The 14,801-nt window shown below is 34.5% G+C and overlaps 3 protein-coding genes across 5 annotated transcripts; 1 reads left to right on the forward strand and 2 right to left on the reverse strand.

The window, feature by feature from the left end:
- Positions 1–258: 258 nt before the first annotated feature.
- LOC105161811 (uncharacterized) lies at positions 259–4,683 on the reverse strand. 2 transcript variants are annotated; one of them, XM_011079625.3, is made up of 5 exons: positions 4,380–4,683; positions 2,735–2,823; positions 2,072–2,179; positions 1,679–1,877; positions 259–503 (listed from the first exon to the last, which is right to left on the reverse strand). In XM_011079625.3, the coding sequence occupies exons 1-5, from the start codon at positions 4,555–4,557 to the stop codon at positions 388–390; spliced, it is 690 nt and encodes a 229-aa protein (XP_011077927.1). In that variant the 5' UTR covers positions 4,558–4,683; the 3' UTR covers positions 259–387. The 2 variants fall into 2 exon arrangements, with proteins under 2 accessions (XP_011077927.1, XP_088736997.1); XM_088880871.1 differs by lacking the exon at positions 259–503 and having other exon boundaries at positions 1,435–1,877; positions 4,380–4,682.
- A 1,446-nt stretch (positions 4,684–6,129) lies between these two features.
- On the forward strand, positions 6,130–7,384 carry LOC105161756 (uncharacterized). Its single transcript, XM_011079558.3, has one exon. The coding sequence runs from the start codon at positions 6,270–6,272 to the stop codon at positions 7,152–7,154; it is 885 nt and encodes a 294-aa protein (XP_011077860.1). The 5' UTR covers positions 6,130–6,269; the 3' UTR covers positions 7,155–7,384.
- A 4,085-nt stretch (positions 7,385–11,469) lies between these two features.
- On the reverse strand, positions 11,470–14,273 carry LOC105161757 (alpha carbonic anhydrase 1, chloroplastic). Of its 2 annotated transcripts, none has more exons than XM_011079559.3 (6): positions 13,998–14,273; positions 13,406–13,623; positions 12,801–12,907; positions 12,589–12,691; positions 12,224–12,403; positions 11,470–12,123 (listed from the first exon to the last, which is right to left on the reverse strand). In XM_011079559.3, exons 1-6 carry the CDS (start codon positions 14,077–14,079, stop codon positions 11,965–11,967), a joined length of 849 nt encoding a protein of 282 aa, XP_011077861.1. In that variant the 5' UTR covers positions 14,080–14,273; the 3' UTR covers positions 11,470–11,964. The 2 variants fall into 2 exon arrangements, with proteins under 2 accessions (XP_011077861.1, XP_020549369.1); XM_020693710.2 differs by having other exon boundaries at positions 13,753–14,273.
- Positions 14,274–14,801: the final 528 nt, after the last annotated feature.

Genomic DNA, 14,801 nt, shown 5'->3' on the forward strand with positions numbered 1-14,801 from the left:
TATGGTGAACTGACAGAAATGCCCTTTTAGATTATTAATTATAATTTTACATATTTTAAAAAAAACACAATATTTTTATGAACTAATTTGCCCTCTGGACCTAAATGTAAGTATATTCATTGTCAGATAGTGTGTAATTGTTATGTTGATGTACTATGGGATGAAATTGGAATATTTTTAGAATTTAATTTGAAATTAAAGGTTGTTGAAAATATATAAAATCCTATTGAATGTGCATAAGTAAAATAACAAAATAGATATCACAAAATAAGAGTAATTTATACCATAGACAAAATGATGATGTTGATTCATTCCATAAAAAATATTACACAATCATAAGCACATTGATTTTTGTACATACACAATCAGTTTCAAAACTCTAATTCATCAGTAGTCACACATATTTCTTTTTGCAGGCTTCAAAGGAGTTGACTCCTTAGCTTCTTTATTGTTTTTGCTCCAATCTCTCTTTGTGAGGAGACTCATATCCTTCAATGTTGCTCCTACAAACATTACATAAAAAAACATTACCAACTGGTCGATCTCAACTGCAAATCGAGCTCAAGCTCGAGCTCATAAAAAAAAGTCGAACTCAACTTGTTTACACTCTTAGTTGTGCCCTCCATGAATGAGAAGCTACTCTTTACTATGCCCACATGGATCCTTGTTTCTTCTTATTCCATCGATTGAGATTTGAACATAGGAAAATTTTAAGTTGGACTGTTTAAATCATTTTTTGGAGTGTCGAGATTAAGAAGATTGGATTTGCAAAGGTTTTTGCATGTTAGTGAAGAAAAAGGAGTGTCTCCAAGATCCATCATCGGCTTCATATGGAGAAAGTGTGTTTAGTAATTAGGGTTTTTGCAAATGGGTGAGGAGAACAGGCGTGAGAGGAGGGAAATAATCTAACACAACATAGAGGGGCAAAAGTGACTTTATCACCCTTAGTTTTTAAACATATTTTTTATTAAAAAAGAAAGATTAATAATTAAGGGTAAAGTAGTAATTCCACCTTTGTTATCCAGGGACTTCACAATTATTTTCAAAATTAGGATGGTATTTATAATTTTCCAAAAAACAATGAAATAATTGTAATTATACCAAATTTCAACAGAGACAGCTTTAACCCTATCACAAAATACTATTATGTAACATAGCAGTTAGAGATGGCAACTATTTTTATAAGAGGCCTAACAGTAATAACCTTATTTCCTGATGTTGACTAACTAACTGAAAATATTATGTAATCTTGATAATTTTTCCTTAAAAGTTTCAAAAATTGACAAATGACTAAAATAGAACAAAACTGAATAAAAATTGAATATAAACTATAAACAAGTCAAACTTTCCAGGATCATTATGACAATATGTCAAATTAGTTTAATTCAATATAAAATCTCTCAAAAATTTTAAGAACTTAAAAATGAACATCTGTTTCCTTCCGCAATCTTCAGTAGTTTTTTATAGCCACTCAATCTAGTCAAGAATTCCTGAAATCTCCGACAGATTACAAGCCATCTGATTATGTCTTTTTCAACACTAGTAAAAGACTGCCATAATAAATTAAATCACAATAATTCTGAAGTCCACACCACCAGGAGAAAAGGTGGGGGGGAGCCCAACAAGAAAATAAAGAAAAATCAGAATATCTTATGTTAATATACTTAATTCTTTCTACCTCTATTACGCCTGTTGGATACTACAGTCCATCCATCTACAACATCAGGTGCTTCTTTCTCACTTGGTTCGTCTGCCATCCGCTCCCTTTGATTGAGACTTGGTTCATTGTCTAGAGCATCGACTTCCATTTCTGACTCTTCTTTTAATGCATCATCACCAGCATCGTCTTCACTATCTTCCTCATCATTGCTGCCAGGCTGAAAGCAATAGAAATGGTAACAGAGAAAAGTATCAGTACCAGTAAATACCAGCATACATTATATGATTGTCGCCAAGTAAATAGCTTTTGTTAAAACTCAGTAAAACCAAATAAATGGCACTGGCAAAACAAGTAATGCAGAACTGGCTATGCACATAACACTGAGTTCAGGCACAATATGGTGATAATTACCTGTCTGATGTAAGAGACATTCGGAGTATTTGTTTCCTTCAACCTCTTTATCGTGTCAAAATTACCTTCTAAACATTCTTCATGCATTACCATCATTTTCTCTGCTATCTGAATAACATTAGGAAAAGACTAGAGCAAATAAGTATCTTCAAAAGTTAGAAAGATTAAAATAGATAGAAAACTTCTAGTTATGATAACGAATTAGGTTCAGATTTTACTAGTTTCTCAGCCGACTAACAAATAAAGTGTGTATGATCTTCTCTGACCACATTGCAAGCACTGGACTGTAGTCCCACAAGATACAAAACAATGTCTATTGCAAACTAAAGAAAATCATATAGAGCCAGTCTGACATGATATTCACCAGAGCAAGAGCTTTCCAGATTAAACGGGGTAAACATTATTTTCTGAAAGTTATACTTATCAGCAGAAAATTCTGAAAAATGTCCAACGACAATCAGTACTATAGGTTGCCAGAAAACGATGGAGACAATTGGATCGACTTATAGGTGGGACATTGTTGAACCTAGTAGACATTCGTGACCCTTATATTCTAAAAGTTATCTGAACAATTTCATAAAGGTATCTCATGTTGGTAGTAAGGATACACATGAGCATATGCTGATAGCTAAAATTTAAGTTAAAAATATCAAGAAGACATACCTCCTCAATGCTGCCATCTCCTATCTCAGTATTGAGAGAAAGCATGAATTCATCAAGCATGTCCTCTAAATCATCAATGTATACTTGCTCTGAGCACCAAAAGCAATAAATTACATCACATTCACTTCTTACATGAGTAGACCCAGCTTTACTTTGTATATTCTAAAATCATCCTTCCTCATTGGCGTCCCCTTTTGTTGGCACACACACATTCATAACATACTCTCTTTTTTGAATAGTGAGATAAAGTTTCGAAATTCCTAACTGGAAAACAAAAGGGTGTTTCCCCACAAGAAAATGGATACTGAAAGCAAGGACATAATACACAAACATCAACTTCTTCTACATCACAATTCACTGGTAATAAAGAAGCTAAACAGATAACCCAAAACAAGGTTAAGAAAATAAAAAAAAGGAAAATAACCATTTCAGCAATTACAAGGAACAAACACAAGTAAGTTTGCAAACTTCCTCATCCAAGCAAAGCAAAAAGAATTTAAGCAAAACTCTTAATACCACTAAAGTAATAATATAATCCACAAGGAATTTTTGAGTTAGCCTATAGCACAACAACTCGCAAGCACCCTTGACGACATCTTCCAATGTCCTTCTTCTCTTCTGCCAAAGTCCCCTCAAGTGGAGAATGAAAGAGGATATAGAGAGCTGCTTCTGTGATATGGCAGGAATAGATACTGCGCCTTCTTGCCTATGGTTATCCTTGAGTGAGAAATTACCGCACACGTTCTAAAGGCGCTTGGAAAGTTGACGGATTGCCTCCATTAATTAAGTTGCTTCTGTCTCGGTTGTATATCATGTTCTCCTTGATTGTCTTTGTTACATTGAACAGCATTGATTCTAGTTTAATTCCTAACATAATAGGAATTACTTATAACTACATCACAGCCCCGCTACTCTTAAATATCGCAGATACAAGATACTTATGAGTACAGCCCCTGGAAGCTTTACCTTCTTGTGAGGAGTTTGCGTCACTAGATGAAGATCCAGAGTATTGATACTGATTGGTGGTATGTCCTTCCCCGAAAGTTCCCATCCTCGACCATGGAATCAATGGTTAAATTTACTGGCTCTAGGTCGGGTCTGCATCTTTAATGCTCAGGCCTAGTTTCTTGGAAATGACACCAAGTTGATGTACCAAAATTAATTTACAAGGAACTTTTGAGTTGGCTTATAGCACAATAACCTGTAATCATCCTACAGTCTGTATCATATGCACTTCTTCTCTTCCACAAAATAATGAAGAGGTATGCATACCCTCTAATATGGCGAGTGAAGTTATATTACTTCTGGCCATGGATCTCTTTGCATGGGCAATTGTGGCCACCTATAACAGAAACGCTTTGGGAATTTGATGGATTAACTTTCTTATTAAAGCTTCTACAGTCTTGAATGACAATCATAACCTTCTCCTTAATTATCTTTTATTACGTTCCACTGCAATTGTTCTAATATTCTTCCCAAAAAAAATTTAATTAATTAGGGTTAAATCAACCACAAAGAAAAACATGCCGTGCAACAAGGCACACAAGCCTCGTACCAAGGAGGTGTCCGATAAAATTACATCTATAAGAACACAGCCAGAAATATGCATTTATAAAGAAGTACTATTGAAAAGAAGGGAAGATACCTTTGGATTGGGTGAGAAGATGAAACAGATGGTTGCCGAGCTGCTGGGATTTCTGCAGCGAGTCACGGCCTCCCCACTCGTTCTCGACGGCCATCCGGAGGGCAGCCCACCGAGAAAGCACCAAATTAATTCCCTCTTGCAGCTGGGCCGCCGCCTCCGCCGTGAGACCGCCGTTCATCACGCTGCCACGTCTCTGTAAATCTCGCGTGGTTTGATCTTTTCCTGAATTATTAAACACAATCTCTCTGCTGGAGTCTGCAAAACCCTACTGCTGTCCCCTGTCTTAGAAAATATAAGGTTGTGTTTCCGTAGATTCATCGTTATTCTTACAAAAGAAAACGCTTTTCATTAGGGAAGACGTCTTCAGTTGAAACAGCGACTCTATACTAAAGACGCTTTTGGCAAAGGGATCGGCTTAATTATTAATTAATATATAAAACAAATCCCAGAATTAAAACTACAAGAGAAATTTGGCAAACCTAACAGCTTTCAATGTTTTTTTTGAATTTAAAAAAAAAATATTGTAAAGTTGTTACTTGGAGTATTTTTCCTTTTTCCGAATATTTTTTAAAATCGATAATTATTAATGTAAGAATGTTTATAATAATGTATTAGATATTTTAATTATTATATAATAATAAATTTAATATTTTTATTAATTAAAATATCATGTGTAGTGATACAACGTGTCCAAGTACATAAAATATCCGATAATATAAGTGTCATTCTCACAACTTTCGAGTATACAATAATAAGTTACGGGATTAAAAAAATATTAACAAAATAAAATTTATAAATTTAAATAAAAAAGTATTACAATATCTGAATTGTAATAATTACTCAATTCTTGCTTTGAATATCGATACAATGGCTGACTCTTATTCTTTAATTGGATGTGCAATTTCTTTCAAATTTTTGGAAAAAAAATTACAAGCCACCTTGAAAATAATATTAGTTATCACGGCCTTGAGATTTGATGCCAATGAAAATGTAAAATTTACGATTGCAGAGTTTAGTCGTGGCAGAAGATTCTTGAATTTGTTTTTTATCTGAATTTGATGTGTGTTATATTTATTGTGTGATGAAAGCTTTTTTATAGAGACAAGCAAGCTTAGTAGCCTGGGTTTACTCCAATTTTGTTGGAGTCTACCACTTGGTCATGGCTTTCTACACAAAGCTTAATAGTGTTATGCTTTTTGTGCATGACTATTTTGAATATTAGTTTGTTTATTTTGAAAGATATGTGACTAATATTTTAAAACTCTCCAATTAAAATTGAAATTTAACTGTGTGACAAATAGTTAAGTAGTTGGATTTTGTAAAAAATTTAATGATAGGATAGTTTTTGCAAAAATAATAACTAATATTTATTGGAGAGATGTGATTAATTTGAGAATTTTGTGGAACAACCTTATTTATGACCAATCATACAACCTCAAAGGAACAAACAAAAATTGTATAATTATATTGTAATTGCATATTCAAGAAAGTAAATCAAGACATTCTTATCGTTTCATTAACTTTTTGCCTTTTGTATTCTTTTGACATGAAAATTTGAACCTTCTTTCCCTCTCAGCTTTCTAGAAAAAGTTGTGTGTAATTATGATATTTTATATATAATAATCGGTCAACACTTGAAATTCCTGCCAAAATCTACCAATATTATTCAATACAAATTGCCCAACTTTTTATTATATATAATTTAACTAATAATAACAAGTTATGTATATATATATGTATTTATTTTTTTCCCTGTCATCCCGCAGACTTTACATGTTTATATTCAACCAGTTTCCACCATAACCTCGTGGTCTTCTTCTTCTTCTCTCTCTTACTTGCATTTCTCTCTCTAGAAGACTTGCGATTTATTCTCTTTTGTTTTCTTCTTTAATGCCTCAAGTCGATCTTGAGACCCTAGTATCAGCCTGTGCGGGCGGAGGCAACGACCGCAAGATCGCCTGCGAAACGCTTGCAGACGGCGGCGCTGATGACGACGCTCCGCAAAATGATGTCATACCCGGAGATTATGCCGTCGTGGAGCCGGACTTACCCCCGGAGTCTTTCTGGCTGTCGAAGGACGCGGAGTACGATTGGTTTGACCGCAACGCGTTTTATGAGCGGAAAGATTCCACCAAAGGCAACTCCAACTCCACAAACTTGAGCCAGAGCATAAACCCTAGTTCTAACTCCAATTCTCAGCGGTTTTCAGTGAAGTCTAAGGCGTCCATCATCGGACTGCCCAAGACCCAGAAAGCCACCTTCGTGGATTCCAAGCGGAGGACCTGTAAATCCGCCAATATAAGGCTGTTTCCTAAGCGGTCCGGATCAGCGGGGAAGTCGACCGTTCCGGTGGCGGAACCGGGATCTCCGAAGGTTTCGTGCATGGGGAGAGTCCGGTCGAAGCGTGGCCGGCGCAGGTCGAATTCGGTGAAAAGGAAAGAAAAACCAACTGAGAAACTGAGAAGTGGTGGTGAGAAGCAGAGGAGCGGTTTCTATTCTAAGGTAATAAACATGTTCAGGTCAAAGAAAGGTCACAGGAAGCCGGTCCGGTCGGGGAGTAGGAAGACGGTGGAGGTGCTGGAGGAGGAGCCGGTGGTGGTTGAACCGCAACGGGAAAGCGTGAGCCCAAAAGCGAGAGGAATTCCAGCTGGTGGTGACACGGTGGCTGATCCTCCTAGTCTGGGAGGGGTGAAGAGGTTCGCTTCGGGGCGGAGGACCGGTGACGAGTTCAGTCAGGCAATTTCGGGGTCGGTGGGCCCCGTGAGTTGGAGCTGATAGTGGAGGCGCGTGAAAGTCTCACATAGTGGTTGGCGGGCGGGGGTTGCCGAGTGACGTGGCTTATTGAATATCCCTTTTTAATATTGGTCCCCAAAGTAGAAAAAATACGGCTTGTTCTCGCAGTTGCTTCTTCGATTTTCCATTTTTACCCTTGTGTGTGTGCTAGTATATAATTGTGGATTTATGTATGCGATAATGTGAATATACTCTTTTTTTGGGGGGTGAAATTGCAAATTCGCTGCTTATACGTTCTCATGTACGTAAGTGGAAAACACACTCTTCTTTTTCGCGTTGATTTTATCACCAAAATGCCTAAATTTTAGGATAAATTACATTATCACCCAAATGTTAAGCTAAATTATACGAATACTTCATATTTTATGCAAAATTATAGCTACGTCCTTTGATCGTGATAGTCTAATATTTTTTAGTGGTTTTGTGTAAATCTTATTTTTTAATAGGGTATAGTTACAATTAAAATTTCAAAGGGTGTAGATTTGGTCTAACCTTAAGGGTGTCAATCTACATTGAATTTTATATATTTTTCCAATAAAAAATCAAATAAATTAATTTATATATGTTTATAAAACTAATAATTATATAAATTTGAAAATCCGAGCGAAGTTGCAAAAACTTTCTACTAATGATGTTGTATCGTATACTAATACGACTGTATAATATTAGCTACGCCATGTAATTTAGGATATAGTTTATCATAAATATACTTAGTCGTCTACAATTATTCTTGCAGTTGCATTTAGCCCCCGCTAAGCTAATAGATGTAACATTTACTTTCTTTAAATAATTAATTGGACAAAATTACCCCTCATATCATGAATAATTATATAATTCTTAATATATTTCAGTATTTTTGTATATGAAATCTTTATCAAATTATTTTCAAACTAAAAAAAGATTTTTAATCAAGAATAGAAAAGTATTTAATAAATGAAGAACCCAAATCCAAAGTGAAGTAATAAATTAATATAATATATACACAACAAATATAATATTTCCAACAACTCATATATACTTTTATAAGACGAAAAAAATATATTTGAAAAAAGATATACAATTACTCATTTTTATCGAAAAAGTTAAATAGTTATTAACTTAGTTTTAATATGAAATAATATTAACTTTTACGTGAAAGTTTTTTTTTTTTTTTACTTTTTTTCGTGTAGTAGTGAACTACTTACCTTACTAATTATATTTTACTTTATTATAATTAAACTGTATTTTTTTCAATTAAAGAAAATTAATTAAACTTAAAATGCAAAATATAAAAAAAATAAAAAAAATTAATTAATAGACTATGAGTTCTGGTGCACCTCTTAATTAATACTCGAATTTTAAGATATTTCTAAACTCTATATACGATTTAATTAGAGCTATGTTCCATACAACTACAATTGTTCATTCATTTCAATAGTAATTAATTACTGAATAATTTTAAATTAAAGCTACTCTTAATTATTCATCCTAAATTAATTTTCAACTATAAAGAGAAGTGTTGTGATTAATTTAAAGGGTAAATTACATATGCACCCTCCGATGTAAGGTCTAATTATATAAACGCTTTCTAATTTTTTTGAAATTACAAATACATCCTTCGAGTTGTAGTTATAAGTACAACTTTCCACAGACACTCTTTGGGTACATTGTACTAATACACCTTCTTAAGAGATGTACTGATAATTTTATAAAGGATAGAAGGTATGTGTAATTAAATATAATTTTAAGGACTAACTATATAATTTTACCGTAATTAAAATGGTATTAGTAGTAGGATGAAGAAGGCAGCGAGTTGTGATTTGTGCAGTGAAATGGGTTGCTTCCACGTCTTGAACTTTAAGTGTGGAACATATTTGATTAATCATTCATTCATGGAAATTGGGGGCATTTTGTTGACTTAGGAGTTGGCTTCACCATTACTTCTTTTCTGAAAATGATGCCTCAATTTACTACTAAATGTTCACAAACTTTGACCCCTTTTTTCATAATTCCAACTCTCCTCTTTTGGTATTTAGACTCCTGGGATTCAACGAAATTGTAAAATTAGTACCACAGTTTATGATCATTTCAAATTTGATCTTACATTTTATGAAATTTAAAATTTAACTTCGTATTATGTTAAAAATTATAAATAATAATAAAAAAAAGAAACCGTCCCACTAAGGACATTTAAACTAACAAGTGATAATTTTTTTGATCCACGTGCACGTGGCTTTTTTCACTTTGGTTCTCTGTTGTTAGTTTTAATATCTGTTACAGTTAGGGTTGTTTTTGCGACGTTTTAGCCTCTTTTTTTATTTTTTAATAAAATATGAGGTTGAATTTAAAATATCATAAAATATGGGGTCAAATTTGAAATTACACTAAACTTTGGGTTAACTTTGCAATTTTTACCAAGGAATCCGGGTAGGTAATAAGCCAAAACCTATCTGTACAAGTCTTTTCATGAGATAGAGATGTAATGAGAATTTAAATAAGAGGAGAAGGGCTATATTTTAGATATTATTGAGGGTCTAAAATCAACATTGACACTGGATCTAGTTGGTTTTAATTACACAATTACTCCTTACTCTTAATAAAATTATAAATACATTTTATAAAGGGGTGTATTTGTCAAAGTTTGCCCCTTATAGGGTATATATGTGATTACAATTATAATTTTAAAGAGCGTATGTGTAATTTTGCAAATTGATAGGATATTTTGTGTAGTTAGACCTAATTTCATGGAGCGTCAATGTAATTTACCTAGATAATTATGAGAATGGAATAGTGTCATGAAGTGAAATAAGGGCGAATGCATTTTGCAAGCGTTTGGACGTTCAATAAAAATCCAAAGGACGGGTGCTTGATGTGTGTGATTTAGCAATGAAAATTTAAAAATGACCATAACTTTTGACTGAAAAGAAGTCATGAAGCAAACTAACTATACATACAATCGTCTTTTTTAGGAGAATCTAACCACTCACCACTATCATCGTGAGAGGTCACCATTTACTGCAAAATTCTATTAATTTGACCATTGTCTAAACACTATTTTATTTTATTTTTTATTGGCAATCACAAACTGTGATTAAAGATTAGTTTTGATTTGGGGACACCTGGAAAAAAAAAAACCTAAAAAAAAAAAAAAAGGGTTAACCTTTTCAGGGTATTGTGTGTGTAATTTCAACCCTTAATTAATGTAGTGTTTGAGCAAGTACGTTGACGCAGCACACCATCTACTTAGGGCAGAACATAGAAAAGTGTCCTCTTTAAGACACAAATTGTATGGCTGCTCGAAGAGTGTCTGCAAAGTTGCATCTACTTGCTATCTTTCTTAATTAAAAAGTTATTAATGTGAAAAATACGATCATCCTTAAAATGTTTCAAGACAATAATATCTTCCAACGGAGACGTACTAAGAATAGGAATGACAATTGCGTTGTTTAAAATGGATTTTATCAGATCGGTGACCTATTCTGCTATTTTTTTTAACAAAATTCAAGACTCTTTCTATCTCGAAATCTATCTCGCTTTCTAATTCCATGGGTCTAACCCACAATACCCTAATCTATTGATATAAAATTTATTTTATTATTTACAAATATCCATTAAATTATTACTATGGCAACACCATCATTTATTTATAGAAGGGAAATTATATTAACACTTTTCGAGGTTAGGCAAATTATACACACACTATCTCTATTTTGCGTAATTACAGTTACATTGCTAAGGGATATTAGTGTAATATTTTTTTATTTTTTATTCTGGAAGAGGTTAGTGTAATATTTCTTCGGGAGTAATTATGTAAGCTTTGCTTTTGAATAAGAAATGTAATTGTTATTATAACTATAGTTTCAGGAGGTACAGCTGTAATTTTATAAAAGACAGAGAGTGTTTGTGTATTTTGACCTAATTTCAAGAAGTGTCAATGTAATTACCCTTTTATAAAATACATATATAAAAAAATTAGAAGTGGTTGAATAAATTAAAAATATTTATAAATATTATCTGAAATGGATTTTGGAGAAATTTAAAATCGCCCCCCCCCCCCCCCAAAAAAAAAAAGAACCCTCAGTATTTATAATATATATAATTGAAAAGCGCCTTCAACTTTTCATTTTTCTCTCTTTTTTACTTTCTATTTTCTCTTTTCTCAACTTATACATCTCTTTTTCTTCTCTCATTTTTTTTTATTATTTTTTCATTTTTTATACTTTAATATTTTATTAATCTAATTAATTATTTTTAAAATAATAGTAGTTTTATTAAAATTTTAAATTAATTGTACACGTGAGTATGCCATGCATGCTCGTAGAGAATTAAAATCCATCATCGAATTTGAATCCAATTATTAGACAGACCCGAAGCCACTTTACCTGCCCCAATTGTCGTCCCAACTAAGTAGCATGGGAGGGACCGCAGAAGCCTAGCCATCATGTTTGACTCTGGAGCATGATACCATATAAGGTTGTCCGCAGTGGCCGATTCTGGGATACAAACAACCCCTACCCCCTATAAAACATGGTATGGGACTGACAATGAGCCACCAGATTGGATTTTCTATTGCAAACTATATTTCATCTCCCTACTCCACTCAATATAAAATCTTTCCCTAAAGAAACAATATGATGCCATTTTTATTCAACTTTATTTGATGGCTCCTTCCAAAAAGCATGAAGTAAGAGATGAAATACGGTTTGCAACAGAAAATTCAATCGGAAGAACCATCCAGTTGCCTTAAGCCTTTTATTTCTTCTTTAGAAACAAAAATCAATAGAAGAGTTTTGAACAATTTTGAGAATGTGTACTAATTGTTGGGGTACTGATCACCACGAACAACAGCGTCCGCATCGTACAGCTCCACATGCCGTCCATTCATTGGCTGACAAGGCCTGGCGTTGATCTTGCATCTCAAGTCCAGGGGAGCCCTGAGGGCCTCTACTTGTTCCCTGGATATTGACCTCACCTGGACACAAACATAAACAGTACATGTTTGGATCCTAAGTTGTCTTAAATTCAACCAGCTGCATATAATTTCCTTCCGAAACATGTTGGAATGATTGTACCTTGACAAGAATGTTCCAGATGACATTTTGTGTGCAAGGAGGTGTAGTAAAAGAGCCAACATATCTGTAATACTTGTGGACTCTTTTCCTCACTTCTGTGGGGTGGAACGGCCCCAGGCTTATCGGGCTGTTGTCATGATGCTTCACCTCATATGCAAGTTCATTCAGCTTCTTCTGTATCTGCAACGTGGAGGTTTCAAGAGTTACTTCTCTTTTTCTCCAGGTCTTTTCTTTCTCATTTTGTGTTATTTAAGATGATTGATGATTTATAAGATATTGTAAAGTCGTCGGTAATTTTGTTAGAAAAATAACTTATAAAATCCAAAAATAAGATATTAGAACACCCCTTTTAGTATGAAGTTCACCTTGGCAAGAAGCGGATCGGGGTGGCCATATTTGAACAGAATGGCAACTACCGAAACATTGCCATCATCAGCAATGTGCACCAGATGGAGCTCTGCAGCATATCTGTGTTGGCCGCATACATTCAGCACAAAGGTTAGTTCTTGGTATTGATATGAAGGGCCAGAGAGTACATAAGTACATTTGCATGTACAAAAGAGACAATTATGCATACCGGAATCCATTGATTCTGTGCTCGGAAGGAGCATGCCAGTGCATTTGCTTCAAGGTGTACATCTTGTCATCTATGATCAGGCCGCCTGAATGATCAGGATAACGTACCTGCATGGACATTCATCTCTCAGCATTCGCGGACTTGCGACTAATTAAACTTTCTGCAATTCCTTTACTGAAATACTCAAGACAATGGTATGTAAATGATGTGTAGTCCAGCACCACAATAATTACAACTACACAAGTACTCATCCAAGTAGGAAACATGCCAAAACGGGCGAGGGACGACATGTTTTGTATTTGGATCTGCTCAACCAGAATTTCCAACAAGGCCCATTTCCCAACAAAACATCCAAAACAGGTAGATCAATCCCACTCGTACATCCAATTTTGATGTGACTGAATCAAATGGATCACTAATTTCTGACCGTCCCAACGCATTCAGATATCTAAGAGCTATTGTTTAAGGTCCCTTCAAGAGAGGTAGAAAGTGGCAATAACAATTATACTCAAGAATAATTCGGATCACATAATTAATTTGCACTGACGCAAGGGTCCTAACTGCAATTAAAAGATCTTAGTTACAGAGTAGTGAAAGAAACTAACCCCAACGTTGAACTTGTTGTTGACAAGAGTAACATTTGCAGGATCATATGATCTGAACAAGGGCTTCAGTTTCTTGTTAAGAACGACTTTGCCTGTCAAAATATTGATTGGTGATTGCGACTTTCCCTTTCCGCACATGGAGAAGTTTGGGCTCAGATTTCCCCATTTGTCAGGCCCTGTTGCTCCAGAGTATGTGAATTGAATTGGTTCATCAACCTCTGTAGAAATCAAACATTTAAAAAAAACAAAAGAAAAACATCAGAAATAATCTAATGACATTCTTTCTTAGTTCCTCCGTGGACTGCCATAAGATCACTTGGATACAAACAATTCAAGCAATGCATTACCTGAACACACAATTGTGTGTGTTTGTGTGCGTGTTTCTTGAAAATGACAGTTTAAATTCTTTTCAAAGTTCACTGTTCTTGGAGGATGATGACAAATAAAGATACAGAAATAATGAAACAACTCTAAATGTTTAGCTGCTACACATAATTCCAAATCTAGAAACTCAAAACTCAAGGACACATCTCATGACACCCCCCAAACACCCACTCCAGAGAAGGCAGAGTAAGCATGCATGCCAACGTACGGTGTGAGTTGAGAAACAGGAGTGTGGTTGCAGCGATGAAGAGAGCTATTTTTGGAGCAGGCATGGCGGGCTGGTATAGCATTTGAATACAGAAAGTGAGAAGGATTTTGGCGAGAATTTGGAGAGCTGAAACGAGTGGTTTTGGTGAGCTCGGAAGCAGAGTGATGATCTATATATGGCAGGTTGATGATGCTGATGAGTACTGGAGATGGGTTCTCATGACTGCTACACCCAACAATCCATGTTTTCACAACTTTTAGGACACGTTTTCCAACTTTATATGTGTGTCTTTATACACACACTTAAGGTCACCTTCTTATTCTCTTTCCCCCTTTTCTCAAATTTTCTTTTTATAATAATTCACAAAAATTTTCAGTTTAAATTAAGAGAAATACTATATATCACTAAATAGTTATAAATAGGCCCTTCTTCTTCTTCTTCTTTTTTTTTTTTCGTAATCTCTCTTCTTTGTTTGGGATGTGAGGACTTAATTTAATTAGTAGTATTTTTCTTTTTTCTGGATAGTTCTTTTGGAGGACAAAGCACGGGTGAGAGTATCCAAGAATGAATATAATAACCTCAAGAAAAGAATAAATGAGCCCTTTGGTTTATTAATTTGTTCTTGATTTGCATGGCAGTTGTTTGATACATACAGCCAAGTGAGATTAACAAAGAGAGGCCCGTGAGCTTATTCCGTAGATAATCTAATGCGTAGAAATGCTGATCAGGACAAAACGTCACCTGCAAACAGGTAGGACGCCTGAAGAGTAGTTCCAAGATTTTGAATTATTGCCAGTCAAAATC

The sequence above is a fragment of the Sesamum indicum genome, linkage group LG5 (assembly GCF_026168435.1).
Source record: "Sesamum indicum cultivar Baizhima isolate 11 linkage group LG5, ASM2616843v1, whole genome shotgun sequence".
Classification (NCBI taxonomy): domain Eukaryota; kingdom Viridiplantae; phylum Streptophyta; class Magnoliopsida; order Lamiales; family Pedaliaceae; genus Sesamum; species Sesamum indicum.

Excerpts from the sequence above, each read along its gene's own strand:
- LOC105161811 (XM_011079625.3), bottom strand. The coding sequence starts at position 4,557 with ATGAACGGCGGTCTCACGGCGGAGGCGGCGGCCCAGCTGCAAGAGGGA. Across the intron at positions 1,878-2,071 it reads ATGTCTCTTACATCAGACAG|CCTGGCAGCAATGATGAGGA; the intron begins GTAATTATCACC and ends TATTGCTTTCAG. Across the intron at positions 504-1,678 it reads ATCCAACAGGCGTAATAGAG|GAGCAACATTGAAGGATATG; the intron begins GTAGAAAGAATT and ends TAATGTTTGTAG.
- LOC105161756 (XM_011079558.3), top strand. The coding sequence starts at position 6,270 with ATGCCTCAAGTCGATCTTGAGACCCTAGTATCAGCCTGTGCGGGCGGA.
- LOC105161757 (XM_011079559.3), bottom strand. The coding sequence starts at position 14,079 with ATGCTATACCAGCCCGCCATGCCTGCTCCAAAAATAGCTCTCTTCATC. Across the intron at positions 13,624-13,997 it reads CCTGTTTCTCAACTCACACC|AGGTTGATGAACCAATTCAA; the intron begins GTACGTTGGCAT and ends TGATTTCTACAG. Across the intron at positions 12,124-12,223 it reads TCTGGAACATTCTTGTCAAG|GTGAGGTCAATATCCAGGGA; the intron begins GTACAATCATTC and ends GTTTGTGTCCAG.